This window comes from Propithecus coquereli, unplaced genomic scaffold, assembly GCF_000956105.1.
Source record: "Propithecus coquereli isolate 6110/MARCELLA unplaced genomic scaffold, Pcoq_1.0 Scaffold30, whole genome shotgun sequence".
Classification (NCBI taxonomy): domain Eukaryota; kingdom Metazoa; phylum Chordata; class Mammalia; order Primates; family Indriidae; genus Propithecus; species Propithecus coquereli.
The window spans coordinates 1,928,079-1,946,241 of NW_012148619.1; the positions used below are offsets into that span (position 1 = coordinate 1,928,079).

An 18,163-nucleotide genomic window follows, 5' to 3' on the forward strand; every position below is an offset into this window, starting at 1 on the left:
TCGATGCTCACAACCTCCCTCCTCCCCGTCCTGCCCCAGATGTGACAACCCACAATGTCTCCAGACAATGCCAAGTGTCCCTGGTTGGGGGAAAATTGCCCCTGTAGAGAACCACTGATGCAGACCATTCATGCATTGCTAATTCCCAAGGAAGCGAAATAGATTGTAGGTGCCTGGGTGGAGGCATTCGCAGCCTAATGGGAGAGACAGACAGACAGACATATAAACTATAATGGCAAGTCACCCCCAGGTTGCAACAATTTCAAATATGTAAAGGAAACTGAAATCATTCAGGTGTGGGAAGCATCAGTTTTGCTGAGGTCTGGGGATGATCGGGAAGGCTTATAGAGGCAGAGACAGCTGAGCAAGGTTTTGAAAGATGAAGAGGAGTTTTCTGGATGAGAGATATGAGATCCCACATGTAGAAGTTAAATATAATCTTTGGTGATTGTGGAGACTTGGGAATGCTGTACTAACAGATGTTGCAGATATTGACCTCAGAGCCTTCTCCTACCCAGCAAGGCCGATTGCAGGGCTGGAGTTAGACGGGCTTTACCATGATGTGTAAGGAGCAATGTCAAGGGCTCTGGGTGTGCTTAGAGGAGTTGCTCAAATGGCATGGATCCAGCCCAGCCTCAGGGGGACCCGAAATGGCCTTGCTCTATTCTTACATAGTCTAGAGAGAAGGCCAGTTTATTCTATAGCCCCCTCAGCATCATTTCCTGACCCACCCACTTTGATGTTTGTCCCCTGGTGTTGTACAAAGAAAAATGTGTGTGGTTTCATCACTTAACATCTCTCTGCCTCAGTTTCTTTACCTGTTAAACAGAGACTGTGAGGTTTTCTCTCTTGCCAGTTTCACAGTCTTGCTCTGACCAGACAATGATATTATATAGCATTGGCCATGTGTTCGGATGGACCATGTTCCTGCCCTGCTCTGCTGTCCACCAGGTGTGGACTTCTCTGGCTCTCTCTCTCTCCATTTTCTCATCTGTAAAAGGGGTATAATACCCACCTCATGGGGTTGTCTTGAGGACTGAATCCTGTGATGTCTACAAGCCCTCAGCCCTGCACCTGGCACACACGGTAAGAGAAGAATAAATGACAGTTAATTGTTACCATAAATATTACGAAATAGGTTGAGTGTGCATAATGATAGCTAACTTGTACTGAGTGCCTGTCATGTTCCAGGCACCGTCATAAGGGTCTGTATGCATTAACTCATGACTACAATAGGTATTGTGATTATCTGCATTTTACATATGAAGAAACTGAGGCACAGAAACGTCTGATTGCCTAATGGTATGATTAGCAAGTAGTAGTCAAACTCCAGCAGACCGTCTGAACAAATAATCAATTTGCTGGGCTTTTAATACTTAATGCTTCCCTATAACTCTGAAAAAAAATTAAGGGCTTAGTTAGAGGGTTACTTTAACCGTATGATTAGAGCCAGTGTCACTACTTTGCAGTAAATGAACTTTTCTCACTGTTGACTGAAGGGCTTCAGTATGCTTACAGAATATTAACGAGATAGGTGAGCAGAGATGTATTTTTAACCACAGTATCTGAGCTGGCTTCTTGGTGTGAGTCTACTTCGGTAAATGACAAATCACCCAGAACTGGCCCTTTCCAGAAATGTCTGTGAGAACAGCACAAAGGCAAACTTTCTGTTGCTTAACTCTCCCCAAAGCCTCCGCCCCCGTCTGTTGAAACAAAGTGCTGAGAGTTTGCCAGCCTCCTGGACACCACCTCCAGAACAGCAGGAGTGTGCCTTCTCCCGCTGGGGTGTGGGGACACATATGGCGTTCTCAGTGCCGGGGACAGCAGACTGTGTTCCAGGAGCTGCAGTTTGGTCCAGCCTCCGTGCACAGAGGGGCGGCAACGGAAAACAGCGCAGGTTCCCTGTGTCTGAGGGTCGCCCTCCCTCTGCCCGTGCCCCTGCCACTCGCTAAGCTCTTGTCTCTGGTGGAGCAGAAAACACCACTGAGACGGGCACAGACCTGGCCTGTCTGGTGTAGTTTTGTTTCCCTGGTGCACGGTAGGGGCTTGAATGAGAAGGAATCAGTAAGTGAAAGGTGTGAACACCCCACCTGTTCAGACACACCTGTTGAGTACCGGTCGCTACTCCCAGAGATGATTTCTTCTCCTCTTTCTTGGATCGGGTCGTGGCTCCAGTTTTTTTTTTTTTTTTTTTTGAGACAGAGTCTCGCTTTTGTTGCCCGAGCTAGAGTGAGTGCTGTGGCATCAGCCTAGCTCACAGCAACCTCAAACTCCTGGGCTCAAGCAATCCTCCTGCCTCAGCCTCCCCAGTAGCTGGGACTACAGGCATGCGCCACCATGCCCGGCTAATTTTTTCTATATATTTTTAGTTGTCGATTAATTTCTTTCTATTTTTAGTAGAGACGGGGTCTCGCTCTTGCTCAGGCTGGTTTCCAACTCCTGAGCTCAAACAATCCGCCCGCCTAGGCCTCCTAGAGTGCTAGGATCACAGGCGTGAGCCACTGCGCCCGGCCATGGCTCCAGCGTGGCTCCAGTTCTTGTCGACCCCATGTCCTGGGGCAAGTTCCCTTCTTTCTCTATGCCTCTTGAGTAAGGTGGAGGTGATAACGTGAAATAATTCCGTGCAGAAGGTGGCTGGAAGAATTCAGCATAAAGCACCTGGCTGATAAAAGTGCTCTAAGTGTTATTTCTTCTGTTTGTCATTTTGAGACAGAGGCGGATGTGTTAGAGAGGTCCCCGGGGGAACGTGCATCCTAGAATTCCAGTTTGGAGGGATCTTAAGGCATTCTCTGATGACATGTGGAAACCCTCTGATGAGCTCCCTATTTTACAAATTACAAATATCTTTAGCCGCCCAGAAGAAGAGGCATCTGTAGCCACTCTCTCTCAGTAGCTGTGTCCTAGGTCCCAGGCTGTCCCCTCCCTTGCCTGTTGCCAGGCAGCAGCCTGCTGTCTGCCTCCTACCCAGACGCCGTGCTCTGGAGAAGCACCAGAACCCAGGCTCGGCCTGACTAATGCATGAACTGGTTGTTTTCGCTACACAACACCCAAAAGGTGGTTTCGCTTTCCACGCCTCACCCACGCCCCCCGCCACCGCCTCTCCACTTTCCATCCCTTCTCACACGTTCATGCCTCACACCTCTCCTTCTCTGGAGCGACGGGAGGCCCCTGCAGCAAGAGGCAGGGTGTAATGGTAACACGCACAGGCTCGGGAGTCTGACTTCAAGGGTCTCTTGCTGACATGCTGTGTGAACTTGGGCACGTTGCTGAACCTCTCTGTGCCTTCTCCTTGTCTACAAAAAGGAATAATAGTAGTGCCTACCTCATAAGGGTGTTGAATGATTCAAACAAACCAATGTGAAGCACTTAGAATGTGCCTGGCACATAGTAAGTCTTCATGACGATTAGCCAATATCAATATCCCAAAGTGGGAAACGGCACCACAAGAGGATGTAGATGCCGTAACCAGGACTTGAATGTAGTCAAGCTGCCAAGACATGAGACCGGAAAATCCAGTTTGCTGTGGATTTGCCATGGGTTCCCATGGCAACTCTCAATAGCAACATTGCTCAAAGGGCTCATAAAGTCAGTGGTTATTTTACCTAAGAAATATTTATGGAATGAATAAATACATGATCATGATAATAATGATTGTTTCCATGTGTTGCATGCTATAATATGTTCCAGGCTCTTTCACATAAACTGATTGATTTCATATTCACAACAATCCTGTCAATTGCTATTATCATTATTACCCTCTCATTTTATGAATGAGGTATTTGCGGATCAGAGGGGGTAGGTATTTTGCCTAAGGTCACACAGCTCACGAGTGGTGGAAGTAGGATTGAAATCTTAGGTGGAGCTCCAAAAGGTGTCCACTACATGCTACAGTATGCTTCTTCTGGCATAGTTATCTATGGTTGCTACTAGGAACCAGCTGAAAGGCAATCCTTTCCCAGATGTGAACATTTCAGATTGGGATTGAAATGATCCACAGCGGGGCCAGAGTCATTTGGTGAAAGAACCACAGATATGGTGAGGAGTGTGTCTAGGTGATCAAGACTTCGGGATGCGGGGGTTGTGCAGAAGCCCCACAGTGGGGGAGCTCCCCATCAGGTCACCTGTCACACATCTTGGATGTCTGCTGTCTGGAGTGGGTGGCAGTTCAGATATTCCCCTGGTCCCTTCCCCACTGTCACCTGTCCTGGTTGAGAACTGAGGCTCCATTCTCTGTGCTACACTTTGGTCAGACTAATAATTCTATCAGGCAGCCTGAATGCTACCAATCTTCTCACCAGAGTCTTTAATTATTCTTCTGTACCACGAGAATAAATCCAATTATGTAGCATAGGCTCAGGGCCATCTATGATCTCACCCCAAGTACCCCTCTTCTTAGCTTAGGGGATTGTCACAATATGGAGATTTGATGCCTGAGTAGGGGTGAGGGGTGCAGAGAGGAAGAAAGAGTGACAGGAAGCCTTCTCTGGAAACTGGAGGGACCAGCCAGCCAGCCAGCCAGCTTGGTCTTTATGCAGTAGATCATTGCTTCTGAGTATGTTCCTTGATCACTACTAAATCTATAATAGGTATACAGTTCTTATGTAAGAAAAATAAAATGAACAAAAAGTAATAAGGCTCTGGGTTCCGGTAACCTTGGGTATGGCTTGGTTCAACAAAGTTGAATAAGTTTCTTTGCTGCAGAACTTCTCAGAGCCTTTAATACACTAATGCACATTATGAGCCTCCAAGAGTAAGCAGCTCTTTCCAATCTTATCTGACCCCTTCACCTTCAAATCCAGGAGCATTTTGGGAGATTAGTGTTCTGAGAGACAGTCTGAGAAATGGTGCTGTTATCCATGGAAACCATGGAAGGTGATGTGGGGCTGGTGTTCAAACCTATCTCAAAACAGCAAGTTTTCCTTCCATTTATACGTAATTAGAAAACAAACAGAGGTCCTTCAACAAAATCGAGGAATAAATTAAGCTGTAGAACATTTAGAATTTAAGCATGGAGAAAGGATCAGAAGCTGGGACATCTCTGGGCCTTCAAAAATGCTGGATTCTTTCCTTGGCATTGGGATTTAGAAGTTGAAGACTAAGTACTCAGATGGGTCAGGCTAAATGTCAATGGGCAAGGCTTCCGGGGACGAAGTGGCTAATGACGACCGTGGCTGGAAGGCTGGGGTTAGAGAAGTGAAGGCAGGTGCCAAGGGAGAATCACCCGGTGACAGAACAACCCATGTTTCCTGGCTCAGGGACTTACTAGTGAGCTGCTGGGATAGCCCAGTGGGAATTCACAAAACCTGAAGAGAAACAGCCATGGTTCTCGCCTAAGGAGAGGAAAGGGACGTCAAAGGCCAAAGATGATCCTGGTGAGGTCGTTAACTCCCGTAGTTACGCAACTTCCAAACAAACACGTAGTGGCCTTGGGCTCTCACGTCAAATGACAGCAGTCAATAGGACAGTCTGTGATGTCTTTGACATCAACACACGGGCTAGGGAAACTTTAAAGCGCCCGACAGGTTTTCCCGTGCGGTGCAGCAGGACCGTGATGGACGGCGGCGCCCACTCCAGCGCTACGTGGCCCGCGCGTTCCTGCAGCCGGCAGAATGGTCAGGTGGGTTGGAAATCCTGAGTGGGGTGGGGGTGGGCTGTGAGGGGCGATGAGAAGGGGGAATCGCTTTGCATTCCTGCAGAAAGAGGAGAAGTGCAAAAGGGGAAAAATGGGTTCTTATAAAACACTCCTGAGAGCCGATTTTGGTATTTGGCAAAGACACTCTCTTTTCCTGGGGGCTGAAGTGATGTGAGCCCCCTCCCGCGAATCAGATCTTCCTTAGACACGTAGAGGCTCAGAAAAAGAAGGAATAAGAATTGGGAAACATAATGTGATTATCAGGAAAAACAATTGGCTTCTGAAACGTCTTAGGGTGTAAATAAAGTGTGCAGGTCCCTGCACCCCCCCCTGCCTGGCAGTGAGCCAGACATATGGTACACGTCTCCGTGAATACTCTTGAATGAACTGATGAATGAATCGGTGATATTCATATCTTTCCACGTAGACTTTGCCCCATTTAATTGACTGCTTAAATAACATTTAACAAGATATTGAGTGGTGAGTTGGAAAAGCTGTATCTTTTACCAAAATCATGATCTGTGATTGCATCTTAAAGAACTTAAGCACCCCGAAGTATGTGACACCGTCCTGGATGAGCAGGTTCTTTCTAGAGGTTATAATGTTAGTGTCCTCAGCAATCACTGCGGACGAAATGGGTCCGGATGAAAATCCTTGAATCCCAGCTCTGCCATTTGCCTGTTGTTTGATAACTATTTCCACTTGCAAATGCAGGGTGAAGTAAATGACTTTGTTAAGATCTTACTGTCAACCAGTTTACTCTGCTGCAAAAGTCCAAAGCTTCAAACGTGTAAGTGTCGTTGCACTGCTTTCTCTACTTGGTGGGAAAACCAGCAGGCCTGGCTTTGATGATGAAAAACGTATTTTCTAATATTACTAAATCCATAAAGTCTTTGGTCCAATATTATACTCTGGGACCCTGTTAAGTATTTCTTTTCCTGCTTGCAACACGGAGTGTGGGTGTTACAAAGACCACCACCTCCCCTTGCTATTTATTCCTTAAAATTACTCTTTCTTTTCCTCCATGATTGGGAAGAAAATAGCTGGTACTCACTTAGCCCTTCAACACACATCTGTCTACTCAGTGTTCACCGGGTTCTGGGTACTGCTGTCGGGTTACCAGATTAAACATTGCTCCAGTATTTACTACTCTAGCCTTTCACATGTTAGTTTCCGTTTTCAGAAGTCCAAGAAGATAATAAAAAATAAGTCAAAAGAAGCAGAAATTGCTGATAGCAGTAACTGTGGTCACTGGTGTTCTTCCATCCTAAGGGTGAAGTCTGTGCTTTCAGCCTTTCCACCAACAGGGCGGAAGAGCGTGAGCTCACATTGAGCAAAGGAGCCCACCACAGGGAGAAATTCTTTGAAGCCTTGTATGTCATTTTTGGAAATCAAACAAATTTTACATCATGCTCCATTATCTATTTGTTTTTACTACTTCTATATAAACATTATGGTGGAAACTGCCATGTTTCTCTGATTCTATGACATGTCATCATTTAGAAGAGTTTCCATTGATTTCATGACAGCATTTTTTGGAGAGGGGACTACGTTAGTTATAAGACACATTCCATTTCCAGAAAAGTTAAAACATGGAGAAAATGTGTATTTCAGAATCGAGGAAATTCAGCGAAATTTCTGGTCTTGGAAGAGGTGTCATGTTTCTGTTGGGGCTGGGCCTGTCTTCCTGTGTCTATTAGCCCCACGTGGTTAGACAGGTGCCTGGTCTGTGCTGCCCAGTCTCAGACGTGTCGTTGGGTGACAGGGTGGGAGAGAAGTGTGAGGAATCACCCAGGGCTGCTTCCTTCTGCCTCTTCTGACTCCTTTTAGGGTAGAGTTTCTTGACCTTGGCACTCTTGGCATTTGGGGACAGATAATTCTTTGTCATGTGGGATGACTAGCAGCATCCCAGGCCACTACCCACTAATAGTGACTTGACCCTAGCTGTGACAACCAAAAATGTCTCCAGGCGTTCTGACACTGCCCTGGCTGAGAACCACCACGGCAGGGCAAAAGAGAAACATCTGAAGAAGTGGACCAATACAGACCCTCTGGCCTCAAGATTTTCTTTTTATTCCAGAAAGTTTCTTGTCCCAGTATGCCACCAGTAGGACACCTTTGTCCTTTAGTAACAGATCTATGTTTTGGCCTTTTAACTGCAAAATGGTCAGACCCGAGGGTTTCTAAGGACCCTTCTAGGGGCGAAATTGTTCTCAATAGTTGCTAGGATTATAGGATTTTAAAGAACATTAAATAATAACCCGCGGTCACCATTCTAACACCCCTGTCTGTTGAAATCTTCCTTCCTTTAAGTTTAGTATGTATATTAATATTGCACTAAATGCTATGTTCTTCATTTACTTAACATCCTTTCAAGGGAGGCTTTGGCTTGTAATTGAAAAAGGAGTAAGGAGGAGTCACTAGGAGCCAGGAGGGCAAAAGGCACAAATAATAAGTGTCTAAATATTACCTAACATTCAGTGAATTAAATATCAACATGGTCTGGTGATGGTAGAAAGACAAGACTTCTTTCTTTTCTGAAGGTCTAGGTCATGTTCACCCTTGCTGTTGGTATTTTGCCAAGGATTGTTGAAAGACCTTTTGATCATCTAAGGTGGGAATCAGTCATTTGTCTTTTTAGCTCTGTATTAGAAACTAGAATTTATTCATACAGCAAAAATTCATTGAAATTCCTATTGTGCGCTTTATGGGTGATTTAGTGGTGAGGAAACAAGGTCTCATTCTGCCTCAAGGAGGGTTCAGTCCAGTGGGAGAGATTGGACATCAGTCAATCACACAGACCAGTGGGGCAATTAGACCTGATCGGTTAGGCCAGGGAGGCTTCCTGGAGGAGGCAATGTTTGATTCACATTGGAAGGATGAACAGGAGTCTGCTAGGCAGAGACTGAAGTGGAGGCATTGCTTCTGCACATGCTTATGAACAGCAGGGAACATGGCAACCTTAAGATCAAAGAGACAAGGAGAAAGTCAGCACATCCTCATCTGTCTCCAGCAGAAGGTTCTTAAACAGCTGCATTCACTCCACTCTAAATCACCCTTAGCTGCAGTTTGCACTCGCAATTTAATAATAGTTTTTCTGGTAAAAAGAGAAATACCACGGTAGCTTACATATTGACTAATATACATCCCAATTTTAGAAATATTAAAAAAATTAAAAGCCTATCTTAGAACCAAGGAAATGAGGTATCAAAATTCAAATGTCAGTCTTGAAATGGTCACTGCTATTATTATCATTGTTTTTCTTACTGATGTTCCCTTGGCCACCACTACGAGCTGGGACGATTTCCATTGGCTGTCTCTGCTGCCCAGGCACCGGCCTCCACCATGTTGATAGGATCTTTTGCTTTCTGCCCAAACCTCTCCTCTCCCCTCCCAGTTCCCTAGTTCTAGTCCCCTGGGTTCCCACCGATTTCTCACACGGTACAGTTTAGCCATGCATGATCTCACTCCCAAACATCTCAGCCCAATCCTCAGAGTGAAATGTGTCCATCCAGGTGAATTACAAAACGAGGGCAGCCCTCTCGCCACGCAGCACAGCACGCTCAGGGACGGCTTACAATGCTAGACGAGGGAAAGTATCAGGGGGAGAAACTACGCCATTCTTTGCAGAAGGGAGCCAGGGCCTGCCTGATTCCTCAGGAGGCAGCATTGGAATAGCTTCTAGAAGGGTGGGCTTGGCCCTGGGCAGGCTGAAAATGCCCTCTCTCTGTGAGCTCTGAGGCTTGGCCAAGGCAGGGGTGGCTAAAGAGCTACCCTGCCCCACCTGCCAGCTAGCAGTAATGCTGACTGCTTCCCTGAGCTTTTGGTAATTAAACGTCCCTCTGCAGAAGGCCGTGGCTTGGGCTGGAGAGGGGCCACGGACGTGTTAAGGTGATTCGCTCCCAACACTGACATTCTTCCGCCAGCATCAGGAGCAGGCTTGAAAACCCAGTCGCACTGGGTGGAGGTGGACATTTGTCACCAGGGCCCTGTGTGTGAGCAGCAAGAAGAAACATGTGCCAATGAGGTTACTTGTAGACTAAGTAGTTCTTTGTCTTTACTCTGAATAATACAGACTTTTTTTTAGCAACTTTTTTGTTTCTGATTATAAAGATGGCTTCATTTTTGTTGTAGAAAGTATGAAACATAAAAGAAAGAATCAATAAAGAAATATAAACCACCTTTCATCTTATCATTCACAGCCAGCCACTGAGAACCTTTTGTGGTGTCTTTTTTTTCCTTGATGCAATGTGCAATTTTTATAAAATATAGGCAGTTTTCCATTGTGCCTTTTGAATGCACACACAATATACTCCTAATTATATTGTATTTGATGGGATCATTAAATATTACTTGGAAACCAGACTGACTGTTTTTTAGCTCATGAGCCCCCTCAGTGCCAGGGCTGAATGGGGCGGCACGGCCGGCAGAACACATGTCCGTGTCAGTAGGAAAATACTCTGGTCTGTGGTGTTCCCCAGACAGACTGCACCGTCCCAGGAGAAATCAGTGCACTGTCTGGGAGAGGACAGATGTGCTGCGTCATTCCAGCAGGCGGAGAAGGAGTGGGAAGCTCCCTGGGGAGGGCATCATGCAGAGAGTAGAATACGGGCTTGGGAGTGTTCCTGGTTTGGATTCTGTCTCTGGCACTAATGAGTTGTCTGGTCATGGTTAACCTACCTAAGCCTCTAAACCTCAGGTTTCTCATCTATAAAGTGGGACTCATGATGTTATCTATTTCACTCGGTGATTGGAGGACAGTACCTGACTTGGAGTGAGTACTCAACGAATGTCGGCTATCATTAGTGTATTATTATTATTAATCTCTCCAATGAAGACTGGGTCAGCTGATCCCATTAGATGAGGATAGTGGGTAGATGGGTTCACTGTTTATGATAATCTTTAGAAGGAAGTAAAAATGTTGGTGGGTTTTAGTATATTCTTTCAGAGAGGAGGCACTTTTAAGGGTTAGGGGGGGTCAAAAGAATGGAATCTCAAGGCTCCTTCCATGATGTTTCCAGGTCGTGAGTTGGGGTATGTCAGTATCTGGTGGGAGGTCACTCACCCAAAGGTCTGGGCCCAGACCAGAGAGAGCTTCCCAATCAGGCTTGATGGGGCTGCTAGGAGTATTTGGCTAATTCAGCAAAAGATTTGTTTTATCAGCCAAGCTTTTTTAGAGTCCTAAATCTGAAATCTGGAATAAAATCTTGCCTTGGTGTGTGTTTCTGGAAGGAAACCCAGGTGCCTGGAGTTGAGGTCTGGGTAAGGTCAGGAGCTTGGAAATAGCATAAGGTGGTTGGAGAGACCTGGGTTTGAATCCCAGCTCTGCACTTTATTAGCTATATGACGTTGGGCAAGAGTCTCAATCTCAGCCTCTCTTTACCTTCTCACTTAATCTGCACTAAACATTTGTACCTTTTCAGTTATTGTGGGGATTAAAAGAGACAAAATCTATGGCATGTCTGACTCAATATACATGCTCAATAAATGTTGATACCACCTACATCCTGCAAGGTAAAACAAGGCCGGATAAGAATGTCTAGGTTTCTTCACCTGTAAGTAAGTAAGTGGAACAAGAAGAATTAAAGACAGAAGCTGACTTAGCCTCTAGGGTCTGGGAGATGTCCTTGTGTCGTTTGACAGTCTGTACTTCCTAAAAACCAGTAGTGGGCCTCCAGTATTTCCTGGTACATCTTAGCAGATATCTACTGCATGTACAACACGTGCCAGGCACTGTACTGAGCCCTGTGCATGGGCGATCAGTGCTTTCATTTCATGGAGGAGAAAAATTGAAGCTCAAGGACATTAAGAAACTCACCCACAGTTTCTTCGCTGTTAAGTGGTGGAGCTGGGAGTTGTACCCAGGTCTCTTTGTCTCTGAGCCCATGTTCACAACTACCCCAAACATATGGGTCTCTAACTGTATAGGTCTTCTGGTAAGTACAAAACAGATGAGGAAGGGCTTTTCAGCTGCTAAATTGTAATCCCCTGAGCCCAGAGACTGTCTGTTACCCTCCTCTCCCTCCCCTCCCAGGCACGCAGCAAATGGGAACCCCTGGAAGCGCGTATTGGGAATCTAACCGTCTGGGTGAGGCTTTCTGTACAACACAGACGTCCTGGGAGGAGTAAGCGTTGATTCTTCAGAACCTGAGCTCATTAGATGTTTATCTTTGATATGGGAAAGACCGGGACTTTCTCAGATCCCGGGAGGCTGCCCGCAGCGACAGGCACTGAACGTCTGGAGAGGAAGGGCGCTTCCCTCCCTTTATTCCTCACGAAGGGAAGGGAGTAACAGGCAGAGGAAGGGGAGCTGACATGAGGAAGACAGCTCCCCAGGCTTCATAAGAAGAAAACATCTGAATTACTGGTCCCCAGGCCCTGGGCATTTGCCGGACAGGGTTTGGAGGGCCTGAAGGCCACATAAAGAATCCATGCCTCTAAGGATGCATAGAACATCACCGCTGAATCTGTCATTTCCTTTTATTTGTTGTTCCCTGGCTCTTGATTCCTTCTGCACTTGTGATTCGTTCGTGGTTCTCCATTTTGATTTGGGCTTGGTCTTCATCTTTACATTCATCTGTGTGGCCCATACCTCAGTTCAGGCCTCGTGCCTCCCTGCCTGGGCTCCTGCCGTCCCCCCGTGCCACATCCCTGCTCCCCGTCTCCTCCCTGCTGCTCCCAGATCAACCTCCCGCGTGGGGCCGTCTGCCTGCGAGCTTCTGCTCTCTCTCCTCTGCCTGATGTAGCCTCAGCCTTTCTTCTCCTGCTGAAAGTCTGCCTCTGGTCTTCCGAGCTCAGCTCACGTCCTTCTCCTTCGTGACCCTGTTCCAAACTATTCCAGCAGTTTCCTTGTCTTCTGAATTCCAGGAGCCCTGACGCGTGCCTGCATCGGGTCCTTCGGCAGTTTGTCACGTGCTTCCTCCTGCCCCTTCTCAGGGCGTTTTGCCCTCTCAGACTACACGGCAGGCTCCTCGCCTGTCTGCTTTCCTCCCCGTCTGTGTCAGGAGCTCTTTAGACGTAATGTTTCTGTCTTATTTACTGAGTTTCCACTACCCGCAAGCACCCTATTGAGGGCTGAGGGACAAGAAAGAGGAATCACTGGGTTTGCTCATCAATAAATACTTGAGGTGAGCACCCCAGAAATCTGTGCTCATTGCCCCAACCCGATTCTAGACAGCTTTTTCACCGACCCCAGGGAGGCCAAGCCAGGAATGCTGCTGGTGTTTGCATTCCGCATCTCTCTCATGTAAAAGCAGATGCCCCAGGAATGCTCTGGAATAACCCCAGTTCTCGAGCCTGTCCCTAGTGAGGTCCTGTTCATCCACCCCAGAGCTCGTTAGCTGTGTCAGTTAGTACCAGCCTCTCCTGCGGAGCAAGGAGGGGGCTCTGTCTCTGGGGTGGGCGCTCCCCATGATCAAGAGCTGCCCGAGTTCAACCCAGGTGGAGCCGAGACCTGTCACTGGGAGTTCAGACCCAGGCACAGTCAAAATGGGACGCTGGCTTCAGAGGAAGAGGCCCTTTCTGCCACCCCTGTGTTCCAAAAGCTCACAGCAACCAGCTTCTGCATCCTCATTTTCCTTAGGGACAAATGAGTTAGAGCATTCATTTAACAAACATTTGCCGAGCACAGTGACCTCTGTTTCCCCAGTGCCTACCTGGCACAGGGCCTGGCACAATCGTAAATATGACAGTCTATGTTTTAAATGAGCCCACATCTAGTTCAATAAATTGAACATCAATTACTGAAAGCAAGGATGGCAAAAGCGGACACATACCTGACCACTCCTTAATTTTGTGTCCTTGGCAGATATTGTTAATGCTAGAACTCATTTGCTTTGAATCTGGATTCAAGTGAGGAGTCAGCCTCAGAATCCTTCTCAACACATCGCACCAGCAGCCACTATTACTGAATTGCATTTTGTCCATGAAATGAAATCTGCTTGGAATCCACTTTTGTCTTTAAAGCGGCCCCAACACGGCTGAGATAGAAGGAAGGGGGCTCAAAACTGCTAGGTTACTGAGTTGTCGTGTCTGTCCAGTGTAGCCTGGGAGACTCCGTTAGTGGGAGTGTTCAAAAGTAACACTGCTCTTGAGGGAACCCTGTAAGATTGCTGCTTAGGGCACCATCATGCTTCTGCCCTCTCTCGTGGCTCCTTTCTGTCTGCCTCTTATGGATTCTCCTTGCACAGCTCAGAGGTAGCTGTCTTGCAAGGTTTAGCTCTCATCCTTCTTGAGGTCTTTTTTTCTTGCCTATTCTCCCAGGTGGAGAGCTAATCTCTTCCCTCAGCTTTTTACTAGCACCCAAATCTATATTATCAGAAATGTCTTTTTCCCCAGTCCAGACTCCTTCCTTTGGCATTGAAGCACCTCCGCCATCCTGACCCTGTTTGTCCCTACAGCCTCCTCCCCAGCCCTGGCTCCCTGACTGCACAGTTTCTGCCGTGAGCACCTGGTCTTCGTCCGTCCTGGGCCCGAGTTGTATAGCATCGACCAGGGTCCTCATTCCATGCCTCTGCACGTGCCCCTCTGCTCTGCGTTGTTGGTCACATCCAGCCTGCGAGTCTCAGCTTCACTGTTGCTTCACTGAGAAAGCCCTCTCAGACTTCTTCATGATTCAGAAGAGAACACGTGCGGTGAGCTTTTAGTCACTCAACAAACAATTGCTATGTGCCTCCTCTGAATCCTTGGTGTGTAGGGAGTGATCCTGCCCTCAGGGAGCTTGCAGTCTGTCCATATTGCTGTCATTAGTTCCTCATGTTTACATGGCATGTGTGTGCCGTGAGACACGCCCCTTGTGGTCAAGGGCTGGGTCCCCGTCCTTGCATCCCCTCCATCCTGTGCACGTGCCAGATGCTCAGCACGTCCTGAGTTGACTGAAAGGTGGCTTCTTCCCCTGCCTGGTTTGCTGTCCGCTCTCTTGAGTGGGTGGTTCTCTGGGAAGCTCATGAAGGGCTGGAGAGCTGGCAGGGGAAGGAACAGCCCATGGAGACTAAGGGAGGGCGATGTCCCTCCTCTGTGCTGGATCCCAGAGCAGCAGGAACTAGGGTGGAAATGGATGCCTCAAATGGGAAGCATTCATGGCCAAGATGCATGAAGAACATGGGTCTGGGTTTTAATTTGCACCTTTTGTGCTTAATAACTTTGAGACCTTGAGCAAGTTGCTTATTTTCTCTGTGCCTTGATGTTCTCATCTGTAAAATGGGTCTTCAGATAATTGAAACAATCCTATAGAGAGATTGTGAAGTTTAAATGAGTAAAGGAGTTTAAATGAATATAAAATATTTCAAATAATTCTTGGCATAAACTTTGGCTGTTGCTTAGATTTTCCTGGCAATGGGACTCACTGGTGATTTTCATTTTTATATCTTTCTGTGACAAAACACATATTGTTTAGGTAATCTGAAAAACATACAGTAAGACTATTTCTTTTGGTATTTTTTGTTTAAAAGACAAGGCAAGAGCATCTAGTGGGTAAGAGGGTTCTAGTGAACCCTGCTAGCCCCTGCTCCTTGCCCAGTGTGGGTATTTCATGGTGTGCTCGGTGAGGGGAGGTAACCTTTAGCTCCCCATCCCACACCTGTCCTTGCCGCTGGTCCCCTGCCAGTTCCAACAGTCAGAATTGCTCACAGTGGAGGTGCCAGCCCTCCTGGATGATGCCACGATTGGGGCCAGTAAATGGGGAACAGAGAATGAAATCATCCAGTAGTTTCTCCGCAAAGAGGATGTGACGGTTTGACAGTGTAGTACTGGGCGCATGGCTGGAGTTTCCCAGGACTTAGCAGAAAGTTCTGAGAGCTGGGAGGCACTCTGCAGAGCCCAGGGGAGAAAGGAAGGAGGGCAAGGTTTGCAAAAGCAGGAGCAAAGCCCGCACGTTTTATGAAGTGTTTTACGGTGGAGCTGTAACTGGAGCCCTGGTACTCAGCAAGAGTTATTAGGTGTGATGGTCTCAACACTGAGAGTCCTGTGGCGGCACGTGTGAGGCTGGCATGAGACACAGGCTGAGCGCCCTGGGGTGGGTTGCTTGGACTCAGCGTGCTGCTTAAATCTGCTTATTGATTGTTTTATAAATGACTATTATTAGTTTTTTACTCTTGGGTCATTCAAAACTCTACTTAAAGACAAACCAAAAACATTTGTCAGTTACTTGCTCTCTGTTTGACACACAGCTAAGCCTAACTGAATGGTCTGATTTTCTCACTACCTTCTGGAGACAAAAAGCACCTTCCAACTCAGAACCCAGTGGACTCTGATGCCATCAGGGTGCTCAGGGCTCCAGAAGCCCTTCTTGCTACAGAGGACAGTGAGCAGGCTGCAGATTGTGCCCTTCGTTCATGTCTCAGTCCCTCAAGCTTTTGGAAATTCAGAACCAGCACATTGTCTGAAAAAAAGGGTTTGGCTTCCTTTTTGTCTTTCTTTCACTCTATGAGGGATGGCAGCCAGGACTCAGTCTTTTGGAACCACAATGGCATGTCAGAAGCAACAAATGCTTGGAGTAGAACAGAAGATCTTAACCAGGGGCCATGGGTACAGGTCTTCAGGGGTCTGTGATTGCAAGGAAAATTTGTTTGTGTGCATTTTCAGGGGAGAATCCCTTAATCCCATCAAGCATGCACGCACAGAATTTTGCCTGTGCACTTACTAGTGAGAAGAGCCTCCTTGCTGTTTCCAGAATTTACCACGCTTGCTCTTGCCTCAGGGCCTTTGCACTTGCTGTTCCCTCTCTAAGGGTGCTTTTCCCCAAGATCCCACATGGTCACCCCTACTTTCTTCAAGTCAGTGAGTATGTCATCTCCTGACCACCTTATATTAAATATCCCCTGTCACTCTCTGTCACACTCACCAGTACCTGGCTTGATTGTTCTTTACGGCATTTATTCCCATGTGGCTTTAATTATTTGTTATCTCCCTCCTGTAGTATGTTAGCCTCTGTGGGGTTTGCGGCTATAGCTGTAGCATATAGAACAGTGCCAAGCCCAGAGTAGATGCTCAGTAAACATCTGTTGAATGAGTGAGTGAATGGACAAATTAATAACTTTGATCTTATTTGGTCTCCAATAATAAAAACAACATTTTTAATGATGGAAAAAGAGGATCTGAGTTCTCAGTGGGGCTACTTCTCAGCCATGCACCTTGGGTCCCAAACATTTCATCTGCCGTGAAACAGTCACCTGGACCCTGCAATAGACGTTTAGGCAGAAGCTTTCAAGGGATTTCACAAAGCTTCTGCATCTACTATTAATTTCATCAGTCCTTGAATACACCAAATGTGTGTGTGTGTGTGTGTAAAAATGGAGGGGCCAGGTCCTCATGCAGAGATAATATCATTATTATTATTATTATTATTATTCTGGTGCACAGATAATGGGTTATTCCCATCTGAAGATGGGGATGCTAACACTACTGACGCACTAACGTGGTTTTTATGACCTGTCTGAAGCCTCACGATGTGTCAGAGCAGGACAGTGATAGAAGTCCCACATGCAAACTCCAGCGCCACCGTAGAATCATTATTATTTCACGGTAACATACTGCTGGTTTGCTTCTTGAACTGGTCACTGCTTTGTTTGCTGACTTCCCAGGATTATGCTTACATAATTTCCTTCTGGCCTTAGCCTCCACGCCATAATCCGAGAGGGCACGCTGGGGGAAAAAAAGATGACCCTTATGTAACTTGTTACGTAAAGAGTCCAGACATGCCGAGTCTCTCTTGAGTGTCTACAGGGTTTTCTTAGAAAGTTCATTTTAATGGAGTTTTATGTTGTCTCTTTCAGCCAATAAATTCTTCAAAAAGCATTCCCTTACTTCTGAGATGGCCAAAGGGAAGGAAGGAAACAGAACGGTACTGACTGCAGCTCTGTAGCAGGCACTTCATAGAAGTTCTTGCATCTAATTTCCTTTTTTCTACAATCTTCTTCCCTTGTATGAATAAGGAAACTGAGGCTCTTGAGCATTAAAGCGAATTGCTGAGGCTCGTACAGCTGGAAAGTAGTGGGACCGGGCTTTAAAGCCAGATGCAGTTTCTTGCTATAGAATGTGCGCCTGCGCCTGCGTGTGTGCGTGCGTGCGCGTGCGTGCGTGCGTGTCTCCAGGTTGGGGGGAGCGTGGAGTAGTTCAGAATCGTGCTGGGCAGCTCTGTTTCTGTCCCATCCTTTTTAAGTCTTAAACTTTGTCCATGGACTGTAATAAAGCAGATGGGGGCTCAGACCATTCCGAGGACTCTGAATATCTTGGAGGCCAGACTGTGGCCAGCTCTTTGATTTCCGTGCCCGGGATGCCCTGTCCTGGCCTCAGCTGTGCCTAGACAGACTGGAGGCCTTTGTGGCTGGTACTTTGGATGCCCTTCTGCCACCCTTTGCCCTTTACCTCTGACTTGGCACTGAGCTGGGTCAGACCCTAAAGAAACAGGTCCCATGTAATCTGCTTGCCCGGCATGAGTTGGGTCTCATTGCTCCTTCTCTCTGCTCAAAGAACTGACACATGAGCAGAGAGCTCAGGTCAGTGTGACCGTCTGCAATGGCTGATATGACAAAG

General features: G+C 46.9%; 1 protein-coding gene across 3 annotated transcripts in view; it reads left to right on the forward strand.

Moving 5' to 3' along the window:
• Positions 1-5,538: 5,538 nt before the first annotated feature.
• Positions 5,539-18,163, forward strand: part of SLC1A2 (solute carrier family 1 (glial high affinity glutamate transporter), member 2) — a 92,676-nt gene continuing 80,051 nt past the window's right edge. The window contains exons 1-2 of one of the 3 annotated variants that reach the window (XM_012649610.1): positions 5,541-5,617; positions 6,347-6,422. Coding sequence is in view for 1 of the 3 variants with exons in the window: in XM_012649609.1 (XP_012505063.1) it covers positions 5,610-5,617 (8 nt within the window). In the remaining 2 variants the exon portion in view is untranslated. Of the gene's footprint in view, positions 5,618-6,346; positions 6,423-13,264; positions 14,266-18,163 lie in introns of those variants that run through there. The other 2 variants (XM_012649609.1, XM_012649611.1) reach the window with 2 other exon arrangements.